Below are 18524 nucleotides of genomic sequence, written 5' to 3'. Positions count from 1 at the left end.
AAGCCGGAGCACCTGGAAAAAACCCACACATGCACAGGGAGAACATGCAAACTCCATGCAGAAAGAAGGCAAACTGGGGATCTTCTAGCTGCAAGGCGAAAGTGCTAACCACCAAGCCATTGTGTAGCCCCTCCTTTGAAACCCTGTTCTGTGAACATGTAAAGCACCATCTACATGAACTGACTGTACTAAACTGTGTCAAAATGGCAACCCTTGATGCCCAGGTAGCTCAACTGGTTGAGTGGGTGACCCATCAGCAGTCCCCAATGCAGTGGCCTAGATTTAATTCCAGCTCACGGCCCCTTTGCTGCAGGTTTTCCCCCGTTATTCTTCCTGTTGACTAACCTATCTATCTAGTAAAGTGAACAAAAGGCCAAAAAAAAAAACTTTAAAAAAGAAAAAAAATGGCAAACCTTCAACTGTAACTTGTTTTTTTTTTCAGAAAAGGAGGAAGTTATAGGGAGTCAAATCTAGTGAGTGGGGATGATTGAACACAACGATTGCCTTCTGTGTTTTCAAAGCAATGTTAGCAGGCATATTGTTATGATGGCGCACCATCATGCCATGGCTCTGCTCAGATATCAGCTGTGGTTGTCCACAGTGTGAATAGTGGATATCAGCAGTTTTGAAACTGTGAAATGACATGGCAGATATCCAAGGCACCTTGCTTTTTCAAACATACTGCCACCATAAACACATACGAGTAGCTGTTTTACCTGCATGTCAGAGCAGCCTGAGATCCACGTTTCAGTAAATTTCCACCCCAAGTCTCTGATGAGCTAAACCTATGTTCTCCAAGCTCCTCACTGATGAGTTCTTTTTGTTTTACTGCATTTTCTAACAATGTTATGTACCACAGCAGCCACCACCATTTCTACGAACACTGTTTCAAAGCTTTGTTGAACCAGTATCCTACAGGAAGCCTTCATATGTGAAGAGTCATGCACAACATTTCAGACTAGTGATAATGTTTTCGACATCTGTTATTTGGACCAGTCCAAACTGACCTACTGAATTCATCTCCAGGTGTTATTTTGTCTGGTCAGAATGGTTTGGACTGGTGTAATTCTGACTAGTGAAAATGACATTGTTGATATCTGTAGTTTTAATTCTGGGTAGTCAAACTCCGTTATTATCAGCGTGTCTGGGAGGCGGTTTTCAAACTCTATAAACTCCAAAACTTTGAACAAAAACACGCCCACAAATGATGCTCAGATTGAAGTCCCAAATGTCCGCCATCTCCTGGTGTAAAGTACCAACTACATGAGGCATCATATTTGCAGCTATGGCTTGTTATGTTCAGCAATGATGCTTGTCGCAATATTGCGACTTTTGTGCTTAAAGTGCTAAGTCACAATTATGAGATAGTAATTCATAATTATGAGATAGAAAGTCATAATTATGAGACAGTCAAAATTATGAGATACAAAGTCATAATTAATGAGGCCAGCTGCTGTTGGGATGAAATTAAATTTGCAAAAAAAAAAAATCATGACTAGACTTTAATGTATGAGCTGAATGTGTAAATAGAAAACTGTTATCAACCTGTCTTCTACTGTAGGTTTAAGAAACATTTACACTACCGTTCAAAAGCTTGAGGTCACCCAGACAATTTCCTGTTTTCCATGAAAACTCACATTCTTATTCATGTGCAAACATAATTGCTCAAGGGTTTTCTAATCATCAATTAGCCTTTCAACACCATTATCTAACACAATGTAGCATTAGAACACAGGAGTGATGGTTGCTGGAAATCTTCCTCTGTACCTCTATGGAGATATTCCATTAAAAATCAGCTGTTTCCAGCTAGAATAGTCATTTACCACATTAACAATGTCTAGATTGTATTTCTAATCCATTTAATGTTATCTTCATCGAAAAAAACTGCTTTTCTTTCAAAAATACAGACATTTCTAAGTGAAGTTTTGAATGGTTATGTAGATGAGGCATCACACAGTCAGGCTAGCACCTCTAACCGCCCTTCTAATACCACACATGGAAAGAAGCTGCAACAATATAAACACTTTCCCTGCATTGTATCTGCACTGCTTTCATTTTTTCTGGGGGTTTCCAAGAATGGACCTCCCCCCCTCAGTTTGGTTTTTACCATGCACAGGTAAAGCCACAGGTTTAAATGTCATGACACAGTTTTACAAAAAGTTGCAGCAGATACTAGCCTAAGTGAGTTTGAGATTGTTACGCAGGTTTCATTGTAGCAATACTACATGTAAGTCTGCACACAGTAATCTGTAAATATGAATACCATTAATATGTGGAAAAGATTCTACAACTATATGAATGGCGTTATGGATTAAAAAGATAATTATTTGTACAATTCTAGTGTGACTAGACTGTGTGGGTGTAGAGAGCTGAATTTGTCCTGAAGACTAACCTCACTAGATTAACCTCACAAGACTAACCTCAACAGTAAAAGTACTATGACTGATCACACAGCATTTTACAGTTGGAGCTCTTCCAGGTTCAGAAACTTTTAACTACTTTATATTCGGTCACTGCAGCACTTCCCATTCATTGTGTATGTATGAAGACGTGCAACACATTCTGATGGCATCGTGATGAGTTAAAGAGATGTAAGGGTTGTGTTGCTCCTCATTTGCATAAAGTTGAGGTCTGGTCTACTTTATGCAATCAGGGTTGTCCAGCTGCCACTCAGCACCTGTGGAAATTCCAGAAAATGTTTTTAAAACTAAGAGTTGTCAGTGCAAAAGGAAGACAGATTCAGCAGCCGGATGGCTTATTTCTCGCCTCACTGTTCTCAGAAACAAATCTTGGTTTCCTGTTGAAGAGCCCCTGTCAGGCATCTGGTGTGACACTGCCAAATCAGTGTTACCATTAGGTGTTGCAAATTAGCATTTGCTATTAACACTATGATACTTGCACTACGTAGCTGTTTTAAGTTTATATTTGTATACTATAGCTGTCCCTACAATAATTGTAAAGAGAACAAAAACAAAACATCAATAAATACATTAGTTCAGCAGTCTGAGGGCCTAGAGGTCAGGCAGCTCTAAAAGGTCTGTTATACAATTTTCACACTGTTCTCTTATTTTTGCATTTAAAAACTAGTCAGTTTGTGTCCTGAAATGCAGTGTGAATTGAATATACAGTTGTTGTAAAGAGCATGACATGCTAGTCATTACTTTCCATTGACTCTTACAACTCTGAGTTTTTATTAATGACAATGTGGTCATGATGTCACCTCCTGAGATCTTGAAACGATAAGCGAGTGGTAAAGATTACTGAAAGAGAAACTGAAATGTCAGCTGCACTGTCAGTTGTTCAGCATTGTGCTTACTCTCTAAAATATGTTTAATGATCTTTTTAAATCCATTTATGACCTTTGGATGAGATATACACTACCTGCCAAAAGTTTGGACACACCTTCTCATTCAATGTTCTTTCTTTATTTTTACTACTTTTTACATAGTAGATATATACTGAAGACATCAAAACTATGAAGCAAGATATATGGAATTTTGATACTGCAGACACATCGAAATGATGCCACAGCGAATGTGTGTCGTTCTCAGAGCTAAAGGCGGTCCAAGTAAATACTAGAGTGTATGACTTTTTTTGGGCGGGCAGTATATTCTTATTAATGGTATAATTCACGATGTATGCATTTTCAAAAAAAGCTGTATTGTAATTTACAGGCACCTACAGTTAATGTTGATTATAGTGGCAACACTATACAAATACAGTATATTATTGAGAAGTCTAGTTAAAGCATTAAACAGTAAACATATTCTAATGTAGAGTGTTGGAACCAATTATACAGAAACCAACTCTTTAAGTAATTTACAGTTGTGAATCTCCTAAAGCATTACACCAGTTTGATTTCATTTACCAGAGAACTGCATAACCCTGACCTCACACACACACCTCAAACACAACGCAGGTGGGGGGAGTTTGGTATGATGAGCTCATTTTTCCAACAGGCTCCCACAAACAACAAAACCGCATGTAATTTCCTGTACACTTTTGAACTTTTTACTGTAGTCAATTGAACCAGTTAACATGTTAAACTGGTCAACCTATGTTTTTGTAAACTGTAAGCTGTTCTTCCTGAGCATGGAAGATGTTTGGTCATTCTTCTGAGACTACTGTGTTGATCTGCCTTTCCCTTGAAAATACACCAAGCTGTTAAATTGGGTTAAAGTCAGGTAATTGTTTTGACTTTTTACTTCTGTAGAGATTCTGCCAATCTTCTGCAGGCTGACAGTCATTTTGGCCAGTATTTTGGTTTATCCACAGACATTCATGGTATATCTATACATGTCATCTCAACACCTTTTACACTTTATGAGCCCCATATCATAACACTCCTACCTCCATGCTTCACTGTCAGGACTATGCATTCACTGTGGTCGTCCTGGTCAGGTTCACACCAAACATGGTGAACACCATCTGAGATGAACTAAGGCATTTTGGTCTCATCTGACTAAAGGATGTGCTCCCAGTATTCATCAGGCTTCTTTTCATTCCTCTTCAGCAAGTTTCATCCTGCTGATTTGTGCCAAAGAGTTGCCCATTGGTCCCAAACTGACAAAGTTCTGGTGTTTACAGGTCACTTTATAACCACGTTCATTTAATTAGGTTAATTAGAAATTACAGGTGTAGTCAGTTTAGTTTCAGTGATCACAGGCTTTCTAACTTGTGTGTCAGTGATCACACGTGGGTTCCCTTTTGTTATAATGACTTTCTATTTTGGTGCCTGTATTTTCAATACATTCTTTGTTTTTGATTGTTCAAAAGAGGAAACACTGCTCAACTTAGAAATCGTGCAGTTACTGAATGGTGTTTCAATCAGATTCAGCTCAGAAAATCAATAAAAGCCAAACTTTCACATTTTGCATGAACCAAAATTATGGGTGGACAAAAAAATCTGAGTCTCAAAACGAGGATCTTGAAGGCAGCATCTCTTTATTCAGGCAGTGCACAGAATCTCACACAACAGCAGGTTATGGGAGAGGAGCTCTCTGAACAAAAGGGATGACAGTATTTATACACTTGTATAATGTTGTTTAGCTGCGTGTAAGTTCTCTCTGTTCTGAGTAGTAACTCTTTTGCTCTGTCATGGGAGAGTAGCACTAAATCTGCTGATCTATCACTCTAAGTCTTCCTGTATTTTTGCATCAAAAATAAATACATTTAACACTGATTGTTGGTGTTTGAGTCATCCCAAAAGCTTTTCTTCTCAATTTATCATCCTAACTACCTGGAAATTACATATTTGTCACTTGCATGTCATATTTTCCATTTGATGTGGTTTTGAGTGTCACTGAAAGAGGCAGCACACGTCAAATCTCATAAAGGAAGCAGAGGCTGCTGCGTATAAAAAGACAGGCTGAGACACTCAGTGGAGCTGCAGTGTTTACACGAGGGACGACACTATCAGCTGGAAACCTCAGAGAAATCAGAGTGACAGAAAAGAATCAACAAAGTAACTGAAGTCAGTATTTCATCAACAATGTGTGACTTTGACCTGTCCCAAGCTCTGCCCTGGTGAGTTCAAGTAAGAGTCTTTGTTCTGGTACTGTTTGAATGTAGTTGAAACCAATACTGGCATATTAAGAGGAACTATTCTGAGCTTTTTGACCCTTAGATGCACGAGTGATTGGACCCTGCACTCTTCCATTAGTGGGTCAAAAATGACCCGTATAAGAATCAGTGCATTTTTATGCCATTTTGGTTAATAATAATCATTTGTCTTATTGTTTGTATTATATTTTTGTCCACACAAGAATGATTTCATGCTTGAAACATGTTTTTTTCCCACTTTTTAACAGATTTTGAACATTTTGATAATTGTAAAAGAAGAATATTACATAGATATGCAATAGAAGAATGTCAACATCCATTTTGTTGACATTTTTCCACTCTTACTCTTCCTCCAAGTTTGTGTGCTTCATCACCTCTTGTATGATATTATCAGTGATAAAGAGCTTAGAGTAGTAATACAAATATTACAATTTCTTTAAAAGTATGAAAGGGAACTTAAAAATTTAAATGGAATGATATCAAAAACTCATTTTTTGAATAGCTGGAATGTGAAATGACAAGAACTTTTCATTACAAATATATTGCAAGAAAACGACCTCACTGGGCCATTTTTAACCCACTTATGCATCTAAGGGTTAAAAAAAAATCTCTAAGAAGTGCTGAATTAGCAGTGGTCTACTTAAAAGCAACAGTTATTGTCTCCGAAAAGGGAACAGTGTCAATTTGTCTGTTAACATGTTTCACTTCACATTTAAGGCACAGTGTGGTCTATGGTCTGGATGTGAGCAAAACATAATGCAAAAAAAATGACCACTTAACTGCAGGTGTATACTATTAGGTATGGCTAAATTCATGCGCTTTTATACACTACCAGGCAAAAGTTTGGACACACTTTCTATTTATTTGTATTATTATCTACATTGTATATTAATACTGAAGATTAACACTTTTTGTTTCCAACATCATTCCATATGTGTTCTTTTATAGTTTGAAAATCTTCAGTATTAATCTACAATGTATAAAATAATTAAATAAAAAACACTGAATGAGAAGGTGTGTCCAAACCTTTGACCGGTAGTGTATGCAATATAGAGTTTAATTTTACCTGAATTACCAACCAAATTATTATTATTACTAGTAATACTTTATTTTTTTGTGGACAGACTAGTTTCATGTTATGTAGATTTCAGTTTCATTAAAGAAATGTATTTTCAACATAGATTAGATTGATTTGTTCAGCACCTTAAAAATAGATGTTGATCTGGATAAAAGAGACACAAGATCTACTGTTCACCACAGTAACACTGAATAAGGACATCTTAGCAAAAAAAGCTTCTTTCTGAATTCCAAGTACATTCTGGGCTTTAAAAAAAAAAAAAAACTCGTATTACAGTTTTTACTCACTGTGGGTTCATTTTTCACTGTAATCTAAAGCCCTGCACCTCAGTACAACCATGAAGAAGGAGAGAGAATGCAATAATACTGCTATAAAATAATTCATGAAAAAGAAAAACAAAACCTGATCTTTTTGATTATTTATCTTCCAAACAAGGAAAAAAAACCCAAAACAGAATCACTGTAACACATTTTTCCAAGTGTCCACAGGTGTTGCCAATTCTATAGATATTAGGTACTTGCATTTTAAATTTGTTTACGTAATTGTCTCTTCTCTGCTCTGTAGAAACACTGCCTGAGGTTCAGCTGAAAACTAAATATTTGTCACTTGACAGTTTGTCACAACTGACGCAGTAATGGCTTTGCAGTTGCACTGTGGAGAAAACAGTTATTTTTTTCCACAGTATCTGTTCAAAACAATTTTAAACAATTTTTTCTTTGAGACGTGCAGAATAAATTAATTTGAATATCACAGTTTTTACAATAGAATAGAATAGAATAGAATAGAATATTAGTCACACAAGAGGAAATTCGAAACATTGCAGCAAAAAAGTGACAGTAAGAAAAGCAAGAAAACACAACTATAATTTAAAGAGGTGAGGTGTACACACTATATACACTACTGTTCACATGTTTGAGGTCACGTAGAAATGCCCTTATTTTTGAAAGAAATGCATTTTTTTCAAAGAAGATAACATTAAATTAATCAGAAATACAATCTAGACATTGTTAATGTGGTAAATGTCTATTCTAGCTGGAAACAGCTGATTTTTAATGGAATATCTCCATAGGAGTACAGAGGAACATTTCCAGCAACCATAACTCCTGTGTTCTAATGCTACATTGTGTTAGCTAATGGTGTTGAAAGGCTCATTGATGATTAGAAAACCCTTGTGCAATTATGTTAGCACATGGATAAAAATGTGAGTTTTCATGGAAAACAGGAAATTGTCTGGGTGACCCCAAACTTGTGAATGTTAGTGTATACAATATAAATAAAAAAAAACAGAAGAACACAAGGATACTAAGAACATACATTTAAGGATATTTACATGAATTAATTGCACTTTTAAGCTTACATTTGATTTGTCTATTAGTTGGTTCTCTCTCTCTGGTCAGTTTGGTACATTCCATATTTATCTTCATTTTGTATTTCAGCTCCATTGAATCAGATGAGGAAATAATTGAACCGTGCTGCTTCGACACAAAGGTAATTCTCCCATTCATTACATTGTCGCAATTATGCTGACATTTGTCCTGAGCTGCATTATTATTATTATTATTATTATTATTATTATTATTATTATTATTATTATTATTATTATTATTATTATTATTATTGTTGTTGTTGTTGTTGTTGCTGTTGTTGTTGTTGTTATGTAGTTTTTGTTTGTACTGTGCAGGAGCTTCAGGATGAGATCATTAGACTGGATGAGGGACTGGAACTGGAGGTTTTTCGCAAAAAGAGGACCCTGCAGGGTGTTGCTAACCTGGTGCTGGCCGTCAACAGAATGAAAAAGCCCCCATCTAGCTGCGGCCATGAGCTCAGTGAAGATGAGCTCTGCAGCTTAATCATGGACAGCGTGATGGAAGGTAGATTTTGTTGTGTTCTGCATTTCTATTCTCTTTGTAGTCGTTCTGACTATCTGTAGTTGATTTGCATCTTGTTGCAGTCATTTTGCAAGTAGTAGTGGTCATTTTGTGTCTTAATGGTGTTTTTGTCTCTGTGCTCATTTTTCATCTCTTTTCCAGTGGTTTGCATCTCTTTCTAGATGATTTTTATCTGTCTTTGGCTTTGCTTCGTGTCTCTGCTGTTTGGCTGCATCTGACTTCATTTTTCGTCTGTTTTTAGCTGGTTGTCTGTGGTCAATCTGCACAACTTCCTGTTGGTTTCCGTGTGTCTTTGCAAACATTTTGCCCTCACTTCCTGGACTTTTCGACTTTTATTGCTGCCGTCTTTGCGGTTGTTTGACTTGCTACCACGAAATGCTGTCCATCACGTCAAACAGAGGCTCTTTATTGGGGCTGACAGACTTTTTGGGTGCTGTTCAGTAGTCCACCCAGACGTACAGCTTCCTTCTTGTCTACACAGAAACTGTTGTGAAGACTGACAGGAACTCGAGTACTCGAGGAGAGACAAGAGTGACTTTCGAGCGTGTCAACAGTGGGACGCAGTTCTCATTGTGCGACAGTGTCCAGAAAGACATCGTGCAGCAGTCAGGAGACCTGAAACTGCAGGCCATCACACTCAAAGGAGGACAGTACGAGCATAAAGGTACCACAACCACTTACTCAAGTACTCTACTTACACCTGCAGGTCCTGGAGGAGTTCAGTTCTTCTAAAGGCATGTGTTTCTGTGTGTTTTTATCACCTCAGTGAATTTTAAGATGGCGAGGTACGTCACTCGCTGTGTCTCTGCTGCTGACAGTCAGATGGTTCTCCTCTCCATCACCAACAACATGCACGTGTCCTGCACCATGAAAGATGATAAACCCGAGCTGACTCTGGAGGTAAACACGAAAACAACACATTCTCACACATTTGCCCCATACAAAAAGTCAAAATCTTGACTTACTATCTCATTATTTTTCCAATATACGTCAAATTTATAATTCCAACCCATAATTTATATTTTTTGTGTCTTAATTTTTGACTCACTATGTCAGAATATTGCATATTTATTGCAAAAAGACAGATTTTATGATTCAAAATCTAAAATTGGAGTTTTCATAGTTTGAGCTTTTTCTTAATAAATTTGGATGTTTTCAATCTTGTAGCGTTTTTCTTCTAAAATTAGACTTTTCTCATTTTGTGTCAAACTATGAAGTGTTGTTGCAGAACTTAGTGTGATTATTTTCACAAGACATTTTTAACTAATGTCAGCATTGTTGAGTGGTTTATCATAGTTTTGACTTTTTAATCAGAAATTTGCATTAAAAAGTCAAATTTCTGACTTCCTGTGTCATAATTTTGAGTTCTGTCTCAGTGTGGATACTTCAGTATTAGATCATAATTAGATTTTTTCTGTCATACTTTTTGATTTGTATATAATCATTTCAATTTACAGGTCACATTTTAGCCTTCTTATTTCATAATTTTGGCTTGCACTTAGATGGATGAATTAATGAGAAACATGTTCTGTTCATCTGTCACTGTCAGAAATGCTGTAACGACGAGCTAAAGAAGATCAGCAACGACCAAAACATGGACCGTTTCCTTTTCTTCAAGAGGGCCTCGGCCCTCACCCTGTACACCTTTGAGTCTGTTAAATACCGCGGCTGGTTCATCAGCACCTCGTCTGACGATGAACGCCAACCTGTGGAAATGTGTAAGGTGGACGCTGCCTGCCGTCTCACCAGCTTCAAGATTAAATAAAAAAGAATGGCTGAATTTTTCTATTTCTCTGCTTTACCACTAGATAGAGCAATTGCTACAACAATTCATGAGCATTTTAATGCTGTAGAAAAGCTAATAATACATACAGTCACTGGAAGTCATTTAACTTTATATTAATTTTGTTTATGTGAACATGCTAAATAAAAGAATATATCTGTCTTCTTCGATGGAGACGTTTGTAAAAGGATATCCCTCTAAAGTTGCATCTGTTGTTTGTTCCTAATGTTTACTGATTTCACTTTATTTCTCTGTCCTGTTATCCCAGTGTTGTTTTACAAGTAAAATATTGTGTGTAATGGGCTGAAAAAAATAACACATTAATACTGTCTGATTTGTTTGTTGTTTTCGTCTCTTACATGATACTGCAGATTATGTTTCACATGACAGATTTAAACATTTGCAACATTTCTGTTAAAGGAAATCAGGGGCATTTTCTATAATACAGGAGCAAGAAAAAGTATGTGAACCTTTTGGAATTTCATGGTTTTCTGCATTAATTTGTCAGAAAATGTGATCTGTGATCTTCATCTAAGTCAAGGATACTGAAAAATAAGTTGTGCCTAAAATAATAACACTAAAAAAATCTTACATGCCTTTTTGAACACACTCATTCAACATTCAAAGTGGTAGTGGATGAAGTAAGTGAACCCTTGGAATTAGTAACTGGTTGTAATATTGACTTACTGTGTCATAACAGTTTATCTATAATTTGTTTGAAGACAAAACTGTCACACATTCATCTCATAATTAGATTTTAAGACAATAATTTGTAACTCAAAGTGTTAACATGTTTTCTTAATTATCATAGTGTGCATGTGCAGGCTGATACAGTGTAAAAGTAGTATAATATCAGCAACTACATGCCACAGCTGTTTGTCTCCACCTTCCACCAAGAAGTTGCCTGAGAGGGAAAACTGGAGAAAGAAGACTCCGCCTCTGTTTGTTAAGGAATGAATACTGTACTAATAAATGGTGACTCAGATGAGCATCTTTTATCAGTGACAGATCTTATGAGTTGAATCTGAGGTTGGGTTTTGGGCAGTCAGAGGACACTGTTTCAATCAAACTGATGCTTATCAATCCAAGTGGAACAAGAAAAGTCCCTCCATCTCCATCCTAAGTGGCAGATGGTCAGTAGGTCAGGAAATGGTACCCAAATGGCTGGGAAAATAATCCAATTGCAGGTCCTGTAATGTGGTCCTTTTAGACAAATTATTGAAAGTCTCACACGTTCACAGTGTGATGTTTCGTATCTGTTTCGTTGTCTGACAACAGAAACAGAAAAATATGTAAATGACAACTGCTTTATTGGGAATTCAGCTGTAAAACAAGGTAACCCACCTAGTTCTGTTTTCAAATCAAAGTTTTCACCATCTCTGAGTGTTACTCAGCATATCCCACAAAGTTCCAACCTGTGGGCATACTAACAAAGCTAATGTTAGCCATATTAGCCCCACAGCATGCTAACACTAAGAATTTCCCTATTGTTGTTAAGACATTGCTATCAGCATCTTGCACTGGCTCAGCAATATCCGCCACAAGCTGCCGGTGCTTCATGTCGAGTGGAATCAAAATATCTCTCACGTCCAAAGGTGACAAAATTGACTCGCCCACACTTGTCTTGTCCAGGCTGTCAGCCGAGGGAGGCAGTCTGGGGTCGTCCAGATCATCTGCTGAACCTGCTTCACTGGAGGAGTCCCACCATCCCATCCTCTGCCTCTGAACCTGGAGGAGCTTATACTGTCAGACTGCTGACCTCAACCTCAGAGGCTGCATTAGCAGGGACTGAGTCAGACAGTGTGGACGCTGTGGGTGCAGAGGCTGACTGATCAACAGGGCAGCAGTCTGAGTCCATCTTGTGAGAAAGTCTGTCAGAGGAAAACTGGCAGAACTGTGCTGAGTCCTTGCTGAGGTCATGACGCAGCAGAATCATCAGGAGTTTTGTTCACAGGATTTCCGAGGTCCTGAATGACGCTGTGATTAAATATATCAAAAAGCACATTATTGTTATTGATCCCAGCAGAGCAGAGCAAACGGCTAACACCGCGTGTGGCTGCATCAGTCAAACCAAGCATTATCTGATGCACAATCTTTCACTCTTTGGTCCTGATGACATCCCCATGATCATCAAGATAGAAAAAGCAGCCTAAAGCTCAAAGTACAAGAACAACATGCACAGTGTTATATGTGCAAACATTAAACAGACTTATTATATACACCACGCTTCACATACTCTTAATCAAGAAACAATCTGCTTCAAACATGGACATCATAGTGGCATAGTAATCCTGCTATTAAGATAAACACACCATGCTACATTCCAAAATTTTAAATTTGAGAATACTGTCCTTATTCTCAAATAGTATTGCCACCAACAAGGCTGAACACTCGTTATCTTTTACATTTAGGTCTTTTAGTAAATTCGGCAAAGAAATGATCCACCAGGAAGAACAATGTCAAAAGAAATCTCAGTTTTGGTATTTGTTAATATCGCTTCTTATAGTCCATGGGCCAGGACCCAAAATTTCAGATATCGGTATCACCCGAGGTGACCAATTCTTTTTGGTATTTTTAACTAGCTATATGTCTTTAGTTTGCGTTTTGATACGATAGCCCTTGCAGACTCACAGCTTAATATGTGTTATCACTGGTTTAATGGACATGACCCACAATGGAAGGTGAGGGGTCTGAGCCAAAAGTCCTAACAACATAACAGGACGGAATTCCATAGGATTTTTCCTCATTATGAAAAAATAAGAAAGGCCACAGGCTACACATCATCATCTGTATAATCACTTTACAGCACAGAACAATATTATAACAAACTTGAGACTGAGAAAGATTTTGTTGCTATGGTAACAAGATTTACTGTAAGCAGGACGGAACAATAGAATAGCAAAAATTTGACAAACAGATTCAAAGTTAAATTCTATTGAAGTTAAAAAAACAAAGATGAACCATATCTTGTGATTTTTGGTCAGTGTAATACAGCAGACTATAACTTCCAGTTAAACATTCAAAATACCTTTTTAAATAGAGTCAAAACAGCCAAAATTGTGATGAAAAGTTCAAAATTTAACCCAATTATAACAGACTGCTACCAGAACTGATCATATGCCAAAAACACTGTTGCAAAGACTATTTCCATTACTAAGTTGAATTTTCAAATGCTTTTGCAGTTTTAATTCTAATTACATTTTTAATCAATTCCGTCCCGCTGTGCCGTGTGGACACTTATTCCAAATTCAAAAGTAATTTTCTGAGAGCAGTACATGGTCATAATGAGACAAAAACATAAAATACAGGAAAGAGTCAGTTCTTCCATGTACCAGTATCATATAAAATAAAGGTCATTCAAGTTCAAAGTTAATTCTTCAAAAGGAAAGGATATTACCATAGTTAACTGACCTAATCGAGCTTAATTAACCTTAATTAGAACTGTAAAAGACAACATAACTAGACATCTCAGCAGTTTCTGCAAAGGACCTGAAAACAAACGTACACCTACCCACCAATAACTCTTTCCATAGGAAAAAATAAATGAATGTAAATACACAATTGCAGGCATGAAAAGATGCATTCATTTGGGTCTGACATTTAATTATTATAATATATTACATACATAATATATTTCTCACAGTTTTATTTGATTATTGACTTATTTTAGATGCGATCTTTGCACACTGTAAGATTTAACCCTCTGAAACGCAAGCATTGATGATATTGATGTAATGTTTTTTTCCTTTTTAAACTGTTTTTAGCTCACCTCTAATCAAGAAAACAATGAGACTTTTTCATTTTTTAGATTTTTCAGGATTTTGTGAAAACGTTGCAAAATTGTAACAGCAGCTCTTAGTGTATGCAAATATTACCAGTTTATTTTTTAACAAAGTCCACAGACGATTAGGCATTGATGATTCAATAGTATCAAAATATGTATCTTAAAATGAATTGTATTGATCGGAAATAGTTGAATATGGCACAATAAAATGCAACTTAATTTAACAAGTCAAGACACTAATTGCCATCCATGTTAGAATGCACCTCCACACAATAAAAAACTGCAAGAAAATGATGTTATTACAACTTTCTTTTATTTTTTTGAACTTGCAAAAGTGGGATTGTATTACATCAGTCCTCTACAATTAGTTCATATTTACAGTTTGGACTTTGCTTAAACATCATAATGATTTTGGGTTGGGTTGAGGACTCTTAACTGGTGGATGGCATTCTCCTTAGTGTCTCCTTATATGTGAAACTGTTTGTGCTTCACAGATCAAAAAACTGCTTCCTTCAAACCATATTATAACAAATCATACTGCAGTTGATGTATATACCTGTTAATATACTGTTAATCCTATACAAAATTAATCGAGGTAACCTTTAACCTTAACCCCATAACCCATATATATATATATATATATACAGCATAGACACTGTATATTTATTATATAGATGGTACAGTTGATAAATATACTCATGACCCAGTGATGGGGCCTTCTGTGTGAATAAGTAGCACCCAGTAAAGCCCAGTGTTGCATTTTTGCGTCATTGAAAGAAATCCCTAAAAATCACTTGTACAGTTGAAGACAAAATTATTAGGCCCGCTATGAAATTTAAGGTTTGGGGTTTTTTTTTTGTGCTGTTTAACAGGTCAAGGAGTTTTTAACACAGCTTTTCCAAACATCCTAGTTTTATTTTGGATGCTCACATTATTTTACTTTGCTAACAGAAACATTTAACACTATTTAACAATAAACAAAAACTACCAGGATCTAAATTATTAGACCCTGATGCTAATAGTCAATTATGTTTCCTTTTTGCTGGATAACAGCCTGCAGTTGTTTATTGTAGTTTGTAACGAGTCTCTGACATCTCCTGAGGAATCCCAGCACATTCTTCTTTGACAAATCTCTAAAGCTCCTCCAGATCTGATGGTCTTCTGGCATGGACCCTGGTCTTCAGTTGATCCCACAGATTTTAATGGGATTCTAGTCAGGGCTTTGTGCAGGCCAGTCAGTAACTCTGGTCTTCTGGAGGTAGATCTTCACCAGGAGCGACATATGCTTTGGGTCGTTGTCATGTTGGAAGACAAAGCGACAACCCAGACCCAGTTTTGCAGCTGACTGCTTGAAGTTTTCTTTCAAAATCTTCATATATCTTTCTTTTTTCATGATTCCTTCAGCCTTTACAAGATTCCCAGTTCCAGACGCACTGAAGCATCCCCACAGCATGATACTGCCACCACCATGTTTAACTGTGGGGACGATGCTCTTTGGGTTCTACGCCTCTCCTCCTTTCTCCAAACATAAGCAGGGTCTTTAGTTTGGTCTCATCTGACCAAAGGACACATTTCCAGTCTTTATAATCTTTCTCCAGGTTGCCTTAGCAGACTTCAGTCTGGCTTGAAAGTGTCTCTTCTGTAGAAATGGAGGGTTAGGGTTCAGTCCATTTCTGCGTCTTCTCTGATCCTGACTTGGTTAAGTAATTAACTAATGTTCTGGTGGTTGTTCTAGCATCTTTACACACATCTCTCACATGTTTTCTTTCCAGAGTCTTTGAAATCTTTGGCTTCCTCCCTCTACCAGACTTGTTCTGTACTGTGTGCTTCTCCTTGAATTTCTTGATGAGACTTCTCATTCCACTTCTTGACACCTGGAAATGCTGTGATAACTTTGTAGACCCTTCTACTTTGTAAGCATCAACAATTCTTTTTCTCTTTTTGTTTTTGTCATGAAGCTTTCTCAAGTGACAGCTCAGATCCGTCAGGAAGTTTTTATACTGTGTGTAAAGTGCAAGACAACCCTCAGTTTTGATTGATTGAGTGATTGATTGATTGATTGATTGATTGATTGATTGATTGATTGATTGATTGATTGATTGATTGATTGATCAATTGATTGATTGATCAATTGATTGATTGATTAAAAGCTGTGAGCATTACAAAGTTAAAGCACATGATTGCACAACAGTGGTTTGTGTTTTGGCTCAATAAAGAGCTCAGTTCTTAAGAGGGCTAATAATTTTGACCCTGGTAGTTTTTGGTTTTTGTTGAATAATTTAGTTTTTTTGAGCAAAGTAAAATAATGCAAGCATCTAAAATACAACTAGGGTGTTTGGAAAAGCTGTGTTAAAAATTCCTTGATCTGTTTCACAGCACTTGGGAATTTTTGGGGAAAAAAATCTAAAATTTCATAGGGGAGCTAATAATTTTGTCTTCAACTGTATTATACTTGTCTTCAACTGTATTATACTTTTAAAAAATAATTTGTGTTGTCTATCACTAGACATCTTTAAGGATGAAGAAAAAAAATACTACAGGTCAAATACTTACTTGGAAAACTATTGAAATTGTTCCAGAAGAGTGAGCTTGGGGGTCAATGGAAGACATGCTGTGTACAGTATTAATATTTTCCTGCCAAAAATATTTATTTGTTTTGCAGTTCAGAGTGTGGGGGGCTGGGAAATGTAGTGTTTGTCTACATTCAGTCAGAAATAGGTACAGCAAGACAGCCTTAAAAAAAATGTTGCAATTTTCTTCAGGGCTTCAGTGAGTTAAATGGATTGCAATACAGCGGTTATGGTGAATGTGACAGTTTCACAAATAAGTGATAAAGCTGCCAGTGTGGAAAGGCTCTCACATCCTAATTCACTTATATTAACCCAATGTACATTTTAGTACCACTTAGGTTTGGTCGCCTGAGAAGGTACCATTATCTGGTCTGGCCCATGGACTATTAGCACGCACTAACGTGTGAGTTCACTGAAGAAAAATCCACACAACCAGACAAAGTATACATTCTATAGATCAGTGTTTCCCAACCTGGGGTCCGTGCCCCTCCAGGGGGGGCGCCAGAGATCAGAGGGGGGACGTGAAGCTTTGTCTGCTCTGAGGCTGGGATGTTATAAAAAATAGATTTTCACATTCTGTATAAAATCATAGCAACAGACTTAATGTGACATGAAAAACGTACCTATAAAACATTTTGAAAAAACATTAATTTGGTTTTTCCTCAAAAATCCTTTGCTGCTTCGATGGCCACACCTCCTTGACCTCAGAACCTCAGTCCAGGCTTGCTTTGGGTTGGCTCGCTAGCTGATCTCCATTATTTTTATGTGCAGTTAGAAAATGTCTGAGAAACGCAGAACTGCTGAAGATGCTTCAGTACCTTAAAAAAAAATCTGACTGTACTTCGAGAGTTACCTTCAATATGGTTTTATGGAAGGACAAGACAGATTTCGACCAGAATGTGTCATTTGCGGTGAAATGCTAGCAAATGATAGCATGAAGCCAAGCAAATTACGGCGACATCAGGAAGCAAAACACCCGGAGACTACAGATGAGGGTGAGGACTTTTTTCTGAGGAAGAAGCAATTGGCGCTGTCAAAGAGACCCAGAGACATTAGAAAAGCATTTGAAAAAGCAGGCAGCGATTTACTCAGAGCCACAGAGGCGTCACTTGAATGTTCTCTTTTAATTGCTAAGGCTAAAAAACCGCACAGTATTGGAGAGCAGCTCATCAAACCCGCCTGCCTAAAAATAGTAGAGAGGCTGTGTGGCCCACAGGTTGCGGATAAAGTGAAAACTATCCCTCTCTCTGACAACACTGTTAAGGACAGAATTGACAAAATGGCTGGAGATTGTGAAAATCAGCTGCACGAAAAGCTTTGGAATATTCCCTTTGCCATTCAGTTGAATGAAACGACAACAGTGTCAGACGAATCTGTGCTCATAGTTTATGTGCAGTATATTGACGGTGATGATTTGAAACAAGACATTCTTACATCTACCAATCTACAACGACAGGCCAAGATATTTTTGCGGCTGTGGACTCTTATTTGTCATCAAACAGTTTGCCGTATGAGAATCTTGTGGCATGCTGCACTGACGGTGCTGCAGCAATGATGGGCAAAAACAAGGGATTTAATCGTCGGCTGAAGGAGAAGGCGCCGGAGTGCGCAATTTTCCACTGTATGCTACATCGTCAAGCATTGGCTTGCAAAAACCTTTCAGAAGACCTCAATATGACCTTGGTGACTGTTATTAAAGTTGTAAACTTTATTAAGGCCTGTCCCTCTAACAAGAGCCTGTTTGCCCAGCTGTGTGAGGATGAAGCGCACCAAACGCTGCTATTACATACAGAGGTGTGCTGGTTGTCGCGTGGACAGGTGCTTGTACGTTTCATGGAACTGCAAAAAAAAATAAAGG

The 18524-nt window shown here is 37.3% G+C and overlaps 1 protein-coding gene across 1 annotated transcript; it reads left to right on the top strand.

Moving 5' to 3' along the window:
- Window positions 1-5242: 5242 nt before the first annotated feature.
- On the top strand, window positions 5243-10643 carry LOC111583887 (interleukin-1 beta-like). Its single transcript, XM_023293139.3, has 6 exons — window positions 5243-5526; window positions 8077-8128; window positions 8322-8511; window positions 9011-9193; window positions 9296-9429; window positions 10079-10643. The coding sequence occupies exons 1-6, from the start codon at window positions 5492-5494 to the stop codon at window positions 10292-10294; spliced, it is 810 nt and encodes a 269-aa protein (XP_023148907.2). The 5' UTR covers window positions 5243-5491; the 3' UTR covers window positions 10295-10643.
- The last annotated feature ends 7881 nt before the right edge of the window (window positions 10644-18524 follow it).

This window comes from Amphiprion ocellaris, chromosome 17 (genome assembly GCF_022539595.1).
Source record: "Amphiprion ocellaris isolate individual 3 ecotype Okinawa chromosome 17, ASM2253959v1, whole genome shotgun sequence".
Taxonomy (NCBI): domain Eukaryota; kingdom Metazoa; phylum Chordata; class Actinopteri; family Pomacentridae; genus Amphiprion; species Amphiprion ocellaris.
Note: the sequence above shows the minus strand (reverse complement) of the source record. Positions and strands in the feature narration are given on the sequence as shown.

Coding starts and splice junctions, on each gene's coding strand:
- LOC111583887 (XM_023293139.3), top strand. CDS start 5,492: ATGTGTGACTTTGACCTGTCCCAAGCTCTGCCCTG. Junction 5,527..8,076: donor CTGTCCCAAGCTCTGCCCTG/GTGAGTTCAAGT, acceptor TTTGTATTTCAG/CTCCATTGAATCAGATGAGG. Junction 9,194..9,295: donor AGGACAGTACGAGCATAAAG/GTACCACAACCA, acceptor TTATCACCTCAG/TGAATTTTAAGATGGCGAGG.